The 13,187-nt window shown below is 39.7% G+C and overlaps 1 protein-coding gene across 2 annotated transcripts; it reads left to right on the top strand.

Annotated features, from left to right (window-relative positions):
- Positions 1-7,869: 7,869 nt before the first annotated feature.
- Positions 7,870-12,715, top strand: kdm8 (lysine (K)-specific demethylase 8; the record flags this gene model as incomplete). 2 transcript variants are annotated; one of them, XM_079253375.1, is made up of 9 exons in its annotated part: positions 7,888-7,998; positions 8,514-8,715; positions 9,016-9,490; positions 10,459-10,631; positions 11,296-11,428; positions 11,527-11,592; positions 12,126-12,275; positions 12,367-12,459; positions 12,551-12,715. In XM_079253375.1, the coding sequence occupies exons 3-9, from the start codon at positions 9,035-9,037 to the stop codon at positions 12,713-12,715; spliced, it is 1,236 nt and encodes a 411-aa protein (XP_079109501.1). In that variant the 5' UTR covers positions 7,888-7,998; positions 8,514-8,715; positions 9,016-9,034. The 2 variants fall into 2 exon arrangements, with proteins under 2 accessions (XP_079109502.1, XP_079109501.1); XM_079253376.1 differs by lacking the exon at positions 8,514-8,715 and having other exon boundaries at positions 7,870-7,998.
- Between the last annotated feature and the right edge of the window lie 472 nt (positions 12,716-13,187).

The following is a 13,187-nucleotide window of genomic DNA, read 5'->3' on the forward strand; positions in this document are numbered from 1 at the left end:
TAATTCTGTGACCTGCAGGCTACACCAAAATACTGAGGCCTTTTATTTTAATGCTGTTTTTTTATTATTCCTAAAAGGGAACGAAATTAGGTTTTGTTTTCTGTTTTCAGTCTACAGTTTGTGATATTTGTGAGTGGTGCATCTTTTTGTCAAAGCAAATAGTTTCTACTGTTTATATTTTCTCACAGAATTTAAGTCATCAGGCACTCTCAGCTCAAATCAGGGAGGCTTGGTGGGTCTCCAGATTTAATTTTGTGAGTGTCACAGGAGAACACAAACAAACTGATTGTTTTCACAGTGGTAATTTAGGCAATTGTCCTCGTAGTAACTGCGCTTGGTGCAAAAGTCTTTGACAGTGGCTGTCTGTTTTTTTTTTTAACTTGTTATGCATTATTATTATTTGTGTTTATTTTACAGGCAAATCTCTTTTATGCAGAACTGCAAAGGTACATTAATATTATATGTGCTTACAAGTGTGATGTTGTTTGTTAGGTGCATTAGTATACAGATTTTATTTTATTAATTAATTAACATCAGGCGTGTTTTCTGTTATATTGTTTGATTAAATGTATCATGTTAATGGTTTTTATTATGCTTATGCTGTATTTCATGTCTGACTGATCACAAACTGGACTCTAATGCTGCAAACTGTAGCAGAGCTATGTTTGTTTTTCTTTTTATCTTCCTGTTGTTCATCATTTGGGCTTAATATAATATGAGGTTTGATTATTTTTCCTGTTCTGGAAGAGGAGTCGCCATCTGCCTTGTAGAATGAGATGAAATGAGCAGCTCAAATTATTTCCATGATTTCACCCAAGCTTCTCCCAGCTGCAGTATTACCACGCTGAGCCCGAATACTGTTATATTTTCCTTAGCATTACCATCAAGATTAGAGGGGCACATCAAGGGAGAGGCTTGAGTTTGAGCTTCCAGTCTATCTAAGCTAAAACATAATGCTTGCCAAGTTTGCCTGCAGTCACTGAACTGCCAAATCTCTCACATCCTACAAACAAATGATTCATCTCAGTGTTTCAACAGCAGAAAATATGGAAACTGGATATGTTTTCTGTGGCCAGACAGAGAATCAAAGCGGCTTCCCACTCATATTTTAGCTTCTTTTTCTTTCAAAAAGAAGTCCACAAATTAAACTACTGATCTACGTCAAACTAAGCTGTGCTTACTGTGCTGGAAGTTGTGAGATGTGTTAATAAAACACATCTTTCAGTAAAGAAATAATCGCCAATATCCAAGTACAAAAAGGGATTTTTTTTTTTTTTTTTTGTAGAAAGGGTACTGAGTTGATTAACTTTTTTTTTTTATTGCCAATGTCAAAAATAAAATCAAGTGACAATAAGACAAACTGACTTTCACAGGAAGGCAAGACAAATGTCCTTCAAGGCTAATAGAAGAAGCTTCTGAATTACTTGGCTTTTGATTTCAAAGGAATTCTAAGAAGCTTATTGAGGACAGCAGTCCTTCAGCCGGTTCAACAGCATGTCCTCAGTCTTCTTGTAGACATTCGGTTGTTTTGAAAGTCGTCAAATGAAAGCATGAAGAGGCATGTTTTTATCACTTAGGTTTTGTGCAAACTTGATTTACTAAATATATGTTGTCAAACATAAAGCATTAAAGTTGTGGATAGTGCTACAGTCACTCCATACAAGGCTGCAGTTTCCAAGGTTACCAGTAACGCAGCAGCGTTGATTTTCTTTTTTTTTTCTTTTTTTTTTTTTAGTTTGTTTGTTTTGTAGGAGGTAGGTAAAGGGACTTGAGAATGCAACTTAGTTTGTTTTGATTATGAGTAAAAAAAATAAATAAGTGTATAAATTTGCAAAAGGAAATTGACATGTTCAGGTGAAGAAAATGAAAAAGGTTGTGTCTGCGCTTTCTGCATCGCCCCTCCGTGAGACAATAAACACCTAATAAAGGGTGACATTTTCACTCTCTCACTGGAAAACATATAAATGTGGGCAGAAGATGGATACATGAAGGGAAACATTTCTTTAAAATGGATTTCAGCACAAATGCGGTGGACATTCAGGTCCATCGCATATCAAAAATTTATTCAGAGAGGTCAAAGTGTCAAAATGTGAACACAGAACTTAGATAATGGATCAGCACCCACTTGACAGATGGATGTGATAAAAGCCCATGGGTATGTGCAGGGATGTCTGTTTGTGTATTTGTTCATCAGAAAGGCAGGTGGCTGGAGAACTGAATCACTTTGCTTCATTTTTGCATCAACTCTCACACAGCATGTGATGCAAGGAGATTATTTACATTGATGCATTTAAGGAGAGCATAAAGATGATTATCAGAAATGACACCATGAGTAAATATTTAAATAACAACAACTGAAATGCTGTCTGGCACACATGGAAGAACCAAAGCAAAAGCCAATGAGATTCTTTATTGTGCTATCTGGTGTGGGAATCATCAGTCAGCATCTCTTCCCATAATCAATACCATGCGTTGGCATTTTGGCAGCTTTCTGCATACATCCGGCCAAGACTGTTGGGGCAAAAAAAAAACAAGACTCTGCCTCCAAATCTGCCACGAGACCAGCTTCCTCTCCTCCTCCTTATTCCCAGAGGCAGTTGTTTGTGGCAAAAACAGTGGCGGGTCACAGGTGCCAAGAAAATGAACCATCTTCTACCATCCACTGCAAACAAGTGCAAACATTTATGTTCCCATATACAGGCATAAAAGTCTGTGGATGCATTCATCCAAAGCATTCAACTGGTGCATAGATAAAGAACAGACTCCTCTTCACAAGTAGAGGTGACTGCTGACCCAGTTTGAAGCTGGTAATGTGTGCCAAGGTCAGACACCCACAGTTTTCATTTGCTCACAAACAACCAGAAGGCATTCTTGACTCAGGTGAGTTGTCTCCTGTGGTTTTAGTGTGGGTTCATTTTTAATTCTGAGTGTCTTTGTTGGTCTTCTGACACCAGTGGGTGCACGTGTTACGTAAGGAAAAAGATAAAGGGTTTTTTTTTTTGTTTGTTTGTTTTTTTGTTCCTGTGAAGTGCCAGTGATGGATACAAACATTTGCTCCTCTTCCAATACACTCAGCTTGTACTTGTTGAAAACTTGTTGCAGTAACTTTATCTTGTCAGGTAGATTTAAATAAAGCTCTTTGGTACGGAAATTCACCTGTTTATGCCGTGATCTGACGTACCTTCGGTATGCCTATTTAAAATTATGGTTCTGTGCTTTAAAAAGCATGAAAAAGACAAGGCTTTGTGAGCTTTCAGGGGTGTTCATTGCTAATATTAATTCCTGTATCATGACTGGGTTTTGAAGTCTTAATCTCTGCTTTACAGCTGCGCTCTGTAATGCTCAGGATGTCATTCATAAATCTGACCTGATGAAAAGCCTTTGGAGTTTTTCAACAAAGAAAAGCATGACAACTATCTCTGTTTCCTCTTTGCATACTAAATTAAAGAGCAGCGACGGGGAAGTGTTTTCCTGCCACAACACTGCTCTCTGCTGGTAAATGAGCTTCTTATATTGAGCTGACCTCTGAGAAGTTGCAGGACAAGACTGGAGATGCTCAAGATGGTAGTAGTTAAGGGCTGTGTAGCGGTGCTACGGCAATAAAACCACCTGCGCTGTTTATTTGCATAGTTTGCGAAGAGAAATGATCAAACCAGTGTCGCTCAGCTCAGTTAGAGCCGATGCGGACCCTCCAGCTTGTGACCTGCAGATTTACAGCCTGTGTAGCAGCTGCAGGTTTTGAAGCTGCAGGGGCAACCAGAACACTTGGTGTCATTTTTCTTTGTTCAGCTGCTATGGTTGTATGTATGAGCTTACACTTGCACCTTGTGAGGAGCTAAGAATTTCCTACAGAGCCCCCTAAAGCTGACCACCCACCTCTTTTTAGCCCTGTTAGAGAACCAAAGGGAAATCATATTTCAAGATGATACCCTCTCTCTTCATCTGCACTATGCTTATTACTGCATCCAAGAAAGATCAAAGCTACCTAAACTACCCTCAGAGCTTGCAGCCCACTGAAGATTTTTCACAGTGCCTGAATAACAAGGTGAAGACTGCCTCCACTTTTATCCTCACCTTGCTTAGCAAGTGAGTCATATTTGTCAGAAGTAAATCTTTTTTGCCAGAAGTGCCGAACTCCTTTTCTAAACGTACTGAAGAGAGCTGAAAACAGGGAATTATTCAGGCTGACAAACACACTCATTGTCGTTCCCATTTTATTCCCAAATGAGTTGAAACCACATATTTCCCCGTTGCCCCCTACTGATTCACGTATCAGCATTACCCAAAGCTTGCAGCAATAATTGTGACCGATATCAAGTGCTGAGTGAGGCTGCAGACTAACCGGGGGACCTTCCCCCCTCTCTGTCTATCCTGAAACAGCTGTTTGGGCTCTAATTAAAGGGAAGTAGCAGGTGTCACCTGAGCCCCGACTGCAGGGGCACACCTGGTTGTATTAATTTGATCCAAAGTGGTTTTGACGCACTTCCTGCGCTCAGGCATCCTGCATTAAGCCACTGGAAGGGAGCACATGCTTGGATCGAGCAGGCAGGAGCGCTCCCCCTGACATCACTCTGAGGTGTTCCAAGCTTACAAGCCCATCACCCAGGGGAGGCTCCATCATCCCTGCCTCTGACTTTCCAGAAACATCTGTAAGTGAGCAGACCTGCAACGTTGACCTGTAGTCACGTGGAGCCGAGGGCTCGGTGTGTGCTTGAGATAATTGTCTGTAGAAACCTCCCGAAGCTGTAAAGGCAGCTTGTTTCAGATCTCTTGATGATTTCACAGGACATTTAACTTTACACCTCTCATTTGTTACCTCTCTAGGGCATTTCCAAATATCCATTACCAGGCTTCCAAGGGATGTGGCGACCCTTAACTGCTGCTAGCTTTTATGTATGCATAAATTGCCTTGGGGATAAATGTGACACTGAATTTGAAGGTACTGGCATTGCGTGTGTTTGTGTGCGAGCTTAAGCAAACAGATGACCTCCAAAACAACAACAAAAGAAAAGTGTATTGTGTCATTCTACATTTGACATTGTGCTGTCTTTCTGACACTTCAATTATCTATTGAAATTTAAATAATCCGAGAATGACGCAGCAGCAGTTCAAATTGTTACAGCTTCAGGCCATGCTGCACTCTCTGTGGCAACAGTTTCTTTGTGCCTCAACAATACATTAATTTCATGAGTCAACAGGCTACGACTGGCAGTTTGTGTCAAGCTAAACAGTGTTTAATTGGATTCTGATCCATGGCAACGCCACCGGAGGCTTGTATCCATCTTTTATTTCAACAGCACCTGGAGCGTAATGGTGTGATTACATCCCTCCTGTGGCGTCCCGGTGGTTCTACCCTAGCAGGCCCCTGGGAGCGAGCAGCCGACAGTCATGGTCTGTGCAACCCCGTTTGACTGCTGGCAAACTCTGAGCTGCTGCTGAGGTTTTTTTTTGTTAAGGAGCTGCTGAGACAAACCCAGGTTCAAAGGGAATTATGATGACACAAACCGGATGAATTGTTTGCTGCGCAGTTCAAAACAGCAGAGATTCAAAACTGTGTATCACACACACACACACACTCATAAAAAGGAATTGAACTTTTAGCTGAACTATTGCACATTTAATAAAAGCACAAAGTACTGTTGCATGGATTTTTTTTCAGTAGAGTTGTGTGTGTAAGTGTGTGTGTGTATGTGTGTTTTCTGAGTGGACTGAGATTAATGAACTGAGATAACTCCTTGCTTTGGAAACATTTAACTTGTTAATACGATGGGCAGGATCTTTTCAGCCATGTCTCGTACACCAGATCAATAATTGATTTGTGTTTTGTTTGTTGTTTTTTTTTTTTTTTTTTAATTGGAGAGCAAGTGAAGCAGCTCCTGCAGAGCTACATTAAAAACAAGTCTGATGAATTTAAGTTTCAAAAAATTATTTGAGAGTGTAAAATATGTTGCCTTTACCCCACAAATGTTAGGCATCTTGTGTGTTTAATTGGTGCAAAAACAGACGGTAAAATAACTCAGTGCTTTCTTTAAAAGGTTTGAAGTGCTTTCCAGTAGTATCTTCTAGTCATCTCACATGGTTTTAAAAATTGTTTTAAATCTCCAATAAAATCCTTCTGGTCCATTTAAAAGAAAATATAATGTAAAACAGTATTTCAAAATGAAATCCTGAAATATTCTCTGAATGACACTGCTAACAAGGCCCTGGGAGGAACAGACAGTGATCACCCTTTTCTTCCACATAAACAGGAAAAAGGTCGCTGACCCCTGCTCACGAAGGCGGTCTTGACAGCACAGGGAGGTACAGCTTTCCCAGACTTGTGACCTTGAATGGAGCCCCACACTGTCTTACAACCAGATTTGGACATGTGTGAATAATACATCAGTCTCTCCTGCTGGGACCACCCTAACAGCTCACACAAGTAGCGATGCACAAATGCAGAATTCACATCATGCTATGAAGTTTGGCTCTCTTAGATGTCAAAACAATAGTGATGACAAATACAAAAACACAGGCTCCAATCACTTTTTTTTTTTTTTAAAGAATATCTCAAAAATAAAATCACATAAAGTGCAAGGATATATCTGTATTTCGGTTTACTTAACTGCTCTCATTTATTACTCTACATTAAATTTCTAATTCATTCTCCTTATTAAAAAAGTTGTATCTAAAAGCATGAAAAAAAAAAAATGCATTTCTATGTCGGCCATCACAGTCTTTTCTCACCTCCGTGAAAATAAGTGAACAATAGATCGAGCCACGGGACTTCTGCTGTTTACACAGTGAGAGTGAATAGAAATGCCTGAAACATCTCTAAAATCCCCTGTGATTCCTGGAAAGGCAGGCTGTCTCGCTCTTGTTTCCATCTGCTTTACATACAAGAGCAGCTCCATGCTTTACACAGAGATTATTTGAATTTCACAGAGTGTTTGACATTTGATAATAGTGCAGAGAGTTTATAGATTCTAGACTTCCCTGCAGAACGTTTCCTATCATGTTTGCTCAGGTTACCTTCCAGCACAAAAAGAAGTTCAATATGGAAAACTCAAAAATCTGTGTGACATCAAAAAGACAAATCCGATTACTGTTTTAGTTTCACGTGAGCAGATAGGTATCACTCAGCCCTAGAGGCAAGGCATTTGCATAAAACTTCATGAGCAGCTGGGAGAAGTGAAAGGGGAGCAAAACAAATGTTTGTTTAGCAGTTGAGTTCATATTTATCATGGCAGACACCTTAATGCAACGTAGTGATGTTGTTCACCTGTTCAGACTAATGTACAACCTCTGTTTCAACATGTATGTAAATGAAGCTGGGCTGTCACCAGAGCACTGCTTTTTTTTTTTTTACCTGAATGATCACGGCTACACTTGGTTGATAATCTGAAAGACAGAGCTCAGATGAGAGATGAGCTGATTTCTGTGTTTGCTACAAGTGGCCGTGGGCAACTGTGTGGGAGTGGGATGTGGGTAGGTGTATGCATGTGCTATGTGTAGTTTGTTAGATTTCCATTTGAAAGATAGATGTAATTTTTCCTGTGTCTGCCTGGCTGTGAAGACTTTTCTGGCCCATTTTTATTTATTTATTTTCCATGTTAGTACAGATGCAGATGTTACCACCCTCTACTGGACCATAGAGTAAATACACATTAAATTCCCAAAATTTATGATTTAAAAAAGCGCTGTTACCCTTACAGTTAATTAAATTGCTATAAAAAATAGTTATCGTAATTGATTCAGTGGATTTTTGTCAGTTCTCACAGTAATGACAACTTAAAACCCAACTCGGAACGATTTATACTCCGCTGCCCTCCGAGTTTCCTTCCGGTGGTTTTTTATCGTCACACCCGCAGCTGTTGTGGAAGTTCTTAGCCGACCTGCTATTTCACATACAGTTTTGGATAAAAGCTGTAAATGTGGTAATAACAGGTTAAAATAACCTTTTAACGTATTGAACCGGGATTTAGTTTTAGACATATAAACCACAAAAACATTTGGCGAGTGAGTAATGTTTAGCTTTTATATTTACCATACTCTTCACATACACACACACACACACACATATATATATATATATATATATATATATATATATATATATATATATATATATATATATATATATATATATATATATATTCATTGTTTTATTATTATTATTTTCATTGTTCATGTATTTTACACTACAGGCAGATGTTCCAGCTATTAGACGCCACAAATTACACATGATGTACAGATGTATGTTAAATAGTAAATGATTTTGGAAATGTATTACTTGTTGATGGTTTTAATCAAAGGTTTCAACTAATGTGAAGTCTGTCACCAAACATCCTAAATTCATTTTTAAATGGCACACATGTCTCATATGATCTCATAAAAATCTAATAATTGCTGCAGGAAACATCTGGGTCAGAGCATACCATAGGCACGTGGCATTTTAAATAAAGCCTTTCATTTTTTGTTGAATTGAGTCCTCCACGTTCACATGGCTGTGTGTCCCTGCGCAAATGAATCAGGTGCTCGGAGTTGGCTGCCTCTTGCATTGGCAGCATCTCCAGCAACACGCGGGATCCAAACATGGATGAAGTCACATGGAGGAAGAATTGGCTGTTCCAGAAACCCATGCGACAAACCGTCGTCATTGTGCTGATGTCTCACGTGTCTTTCTGGCTCAGGATGTGCTCACCTGTGTGTGGCGTTTGCCAATTTAGAAATTAGGTGTGTATGGCTGCTTTTCTGCAGCAGAGAAGCATTTAGTTATGAAATAGACAAGTGTCCAGTGTGTGCCTTTGTGTGTATGTGTGTTACACAATGCAGTGCAGATTGTTGCACATAAACAATTAAATCCCAGCCTTTGTATCTGAAATTTTATCAAATTGTTCCATATTAGACAATATCTACACTGCATGGATGTAATTTTACCTTAACTGAGAGTCTTTCTTATCATGGTTTCTAGTGCTAGTAGGGGGGGCTTTACTAATCTTCACTAATCTTCACTTTCAATTCTGCAAATTACAGAAGGACCATCTTCTCATAAATGGCATCACTATGGTCAAAGATCTCTGCCTCGTTGCCTGTAAATGAAGAACAGTTTCAACTGCAGTTCAGTGACAAAGTGGAGTCAAGTGTGGTGGAAATGCTCAGGCGGTCCAGGCAGCAGCTGTACAGCGACACAACAAGCACCAGCCGAACGCTTAACGCTCAGATTATTTTGGACATTTCATGGGAGAGACTCAACACAGGGACGTGGCGGGATGTGGACAAAGAGTGGCGACGGGTTTACTCTTACGGCTGCCTTTTCAAAGTGGCCTCGCTGTGTCGAGGAAGTCCGTCAGAGGATGAGATCCTGCAGGCTGTTAGGACTTGTGACATGGGTTTACTCATGGGCGCAGCCATCATGGAAAATATACTTCAGGACATTGTTAAGATTCTGCAAAGTGAAGTCAGAAGAAGTAGCAGAGGAGAGGATGAATGTGAACATATGCAGGTCAAGGTCAGTATCCTTTTTTTCCCTAAACTTACTAACATGCATCACTTTAATCTAAATGATTCGTTTGCCTCATTTTGAAACTTATACTAATAAATAGTGGTGGGAAAATCTAATCGAAAATTGGGATTTTTTTGCTTGACAATTTTAAAATCGACTTTTTGTTTAAAAAATCTATTTTTTTCCCCCAAATAAATAAAAATAGTCCATTATAAAATTTGTCATTTTTATTGTTTTTATTGATCATTTTACTTGTTGTCTTGGGCATTATAGCAGCAGAATGATGTCTTGAAAAATTTCAATTTAAAACTACAAAAACGTTTTGGTGTCTGTGGGGAATTTGCACCCAGAGCAAAGCTGCAACAACCTGTGTTATGTCCAGATTAGCATTTTCCTCTAACTACTGCTCATTTTCTGGTAATCGGTCATATTTTAATCATACTTTCCTTAAATAATGATGTTTTTCTCAGATGTTATGATGTCTTAACATTTGGGTTTGAGCCTCGGCTGCGGGAGGATCAAACAGTGGCCTTTCTGTGTGGAGTTTGCATGTTCTCTCCGTGTATGCTTGGGTTCTGTCCCTGTACTCCGGCTTCCTCCCACCGTCCAAAGACATGCATGTTAGGTTGATTGCTTACTCTAAATTGTCCCTAAATTGTAAGTGTGAGCATGAATGGTTGTTTGTCTCTCTGTGTTGGCCCTGTGACGGACTGGCAACCTGTCCAGGGTCTGCCCTGCCTCTCGCCCAGTGATAGGCTGGGATAGGCTCCAGCTCCAGCAATAATCCAAATGACATCAAATTTACTTTACTAGAACGTAAAGAAAAGTGAGTAGACAGTCAACACTTGTCTTTGTGTTTCCTAAACTTAACCAGTTAGTTAATAAACCAACCCTTTCAGTTCTGCTTTAAATAAATATAATCCCAGACACTTTATCTGACGGCTTTTCCCATTTCATTCTGACGCTGTTAACAGAGAGCAAGGACTGCAGACCCACATGTTCCCTCCATCAACGAAGAGTTGGCTGTTCCCAGAATTAAATGTCCTTCATTGGAAAGCTTCAGTACAAACTACCTGCTTCCCCTTAAGCCAGTGATTTTAGAAGGAATCATCAACCACTGGCCTGCCCTCAACACACACCCCTGGAGGTTTGTTTTCTTCTGCACCATATCTGGCTTGGTGTAATCCCTGTGTGTTGATTTGCATGTTTATGTCCAGATGGCATCATTGTTGGCCTTTTGTTGTTTGTACTATGTTAAACTCCAACTCTTACAAGGTTGAAGCAGAAAGCCACTTTAAAAAAGTGTCCAAATGAGTGTTGCACTATTAACATCAGCCTCCAGCTTTGTGTCCACTTATGTTCAAATTCAGCCATGTAATCAGACTGATACTCACTTTGACGACAGGCGAGTGCACTTATCCAGCTGAGGGGGCAGGAAACCCGGAGGACTCTCATACAGAGGGATTCATAACATGCAAATTTTAACTATCATTATATGTAGTGAAAGTAAAGGTTTAATTTTCTCGAAATGTGAGGAAAATGTTGACACCAAGGTTGGTTCAGCTGTTTCTATTTTAGGCTTGTCTCACAAAACAATTCATTGTACGGTTATAATTACTATATTTATACATACTTGATAGTGTCTGTAATTGTTTTCAATGAACCTGTATAAGAACAGCGGGATCAATACAAGTGTCTTCATAGATTATATGACTGACGGATGAGACATCTTATGCAAAACGCTGCTCTCAGAGCTACAATGAGCAGGTTTATTCATGTATTTTACAAGTGATTTTCTCTTCCCTGCAAAGCATAGATTACCTGAGGTCAGTGGCTGGTTGTCGGACTGTTCCAGTTGAAGTGGGGTCCAGATATACGGATGAGGACTGGTCGCAGACCCTGCTTACTGTCAATGAATTCATTGATAGATATATTCTGAATAAAGTGAGTGAACCTCATCAAGCCCCAAAAAGGGCATTCTTACCTTCATTAAAGGTAAATGTACATGTGATGGCTAACTATATTCGGACTGTAATTTACAGAACCGAATCTCCCAGGATGGCGGGAAAGGTGTGGGTTATCTGGCTCAACACCAGCTGTTTGATCAGGTTTGGCTCCCATCTTACTTTTGGCATTATATGATGTAACATTATAAAATCATGTAATATAAACTTTTTCTCAGAGTTTTTATTAGTCTAACTTTGGCAAAGCGGAAGGCATCGATCTCTTGCTGAAGCTAATATTTATCTGGTTATGTTGCTGTGGCCTTGCTCTCAACTCACTGAAATGTTTACATCTATTTGCATTGAATTAAATTGGACAGTAGCTTTTGTTTTTGGCATTAAATAAAAAAAAAAAGTCACAAAACAGTCAGTGTGTGTCATTGAGCAAATAAAATCCAGTGTTGGTGTTAGGCTAGCTAACAGCTACTTTGGAGAGAAAGGAGGCCACACAAGGTGTCATCGCCTCACTGACTGAATAGATACAACAGAACTGATTTCTTTTGAGGAATTGTGGGATTTTTATCATGTATAGATTACATACTGTATGCAGTTTGAGCTGAACTACTCATCCAAAATGAACATTAACATTAAAGTGAGTGAAACCTAGCTAAAATGCTCCATTGTTTATTTTACCATAGATACCAGAATTAAAGGAAGACATCTGCATCCCAGATTATTGCTGTCTTGGTGAAGGAGATGAAGATCATATTACTATAAATGCATGGTTTGGACCTGCAGGAACAGTATCTCCTCTCCACCAGGATCCTCAGCAGAACTTTCTGGCTCAGGTGACTGCTTCCCAAATCTACTTTCTGCCGTAGCATCCGTCACCTGATCAGTTTGCTAATCACATGGGATTCCCTTGCATGTGTGTATCAGGTGGTGGGAAGCAAATACATTCGCCTGTATTCCCCAGAAGACACAGACAAGTTGTATCCTCATGAGTCACAGCTTCTTCATAATACCAGTCAGGTGGGACATCCATACATAAAACACATGTTGAGGTTGAAAATGAATATGAGATTATATACGAGATATGAGATTTGTGGTTTCTTCTGTGCAGGTTGAAGTTGAGAATCCAGACACACAGCGCTTCCCAGAGTTTGCCAAGGCTCCATACCTGGAATGTGTTCTACAGCCTGGAGACGTGCTGTTCATCCCTGTCAAACACTGGCATTATGTCCGATCACTAGAAGTCAGCTTTTCTGTCAGTTTCTGGTGGTCATGACAACAGATTCATAATAAATAAAATCCATACTGATTGTTCTTTGTGCTGTGGCGGAGAGAAAATCAACTTAAGAGTTTTTAAGCTAATGTGATACTAATTGTCACAAATGTTAGGACAACTGCCAATCACACAAACCTTTCATCCATTAGCATCGAACACATGCTGATAAATGGCTTAACCGAGCCACTGACAAGTTAAACATCTATTATGCGGAAAGCTACCTGCAGCAAATGCTTCACAACACAACAGGTGTTAGTTGTGTAATTAGTTGAGTTTGTTTTGAAATTGACTCATTTAATTGTGTCCTCAGCTTGATTCACACAGAAGTCCTACACTCAGTGACTTCCATAATTAATGGAAATAAGGCAAGGCTTCAAATGTAATAATCGGGTTAGCTACAGGTACAGAAATGTAACAAGTGCAGCTCTCTGGATACACTGACAGTTGGAGCCAGTCATGCAGGTAACAAATG

Source organism: Telmatherina bonti (assembly GCF_933228915.1).
Source record: "Telmatherina bonti genome assembly, chromosome: 14".
NCBI classification, from domain to species: domain Eukaryota; kingdom Metazoa; phylum Chordata; class Actinopteri; order Atheriniformes; family Telmatherinidae; genus Telmatherina; species Telmatherina bonti.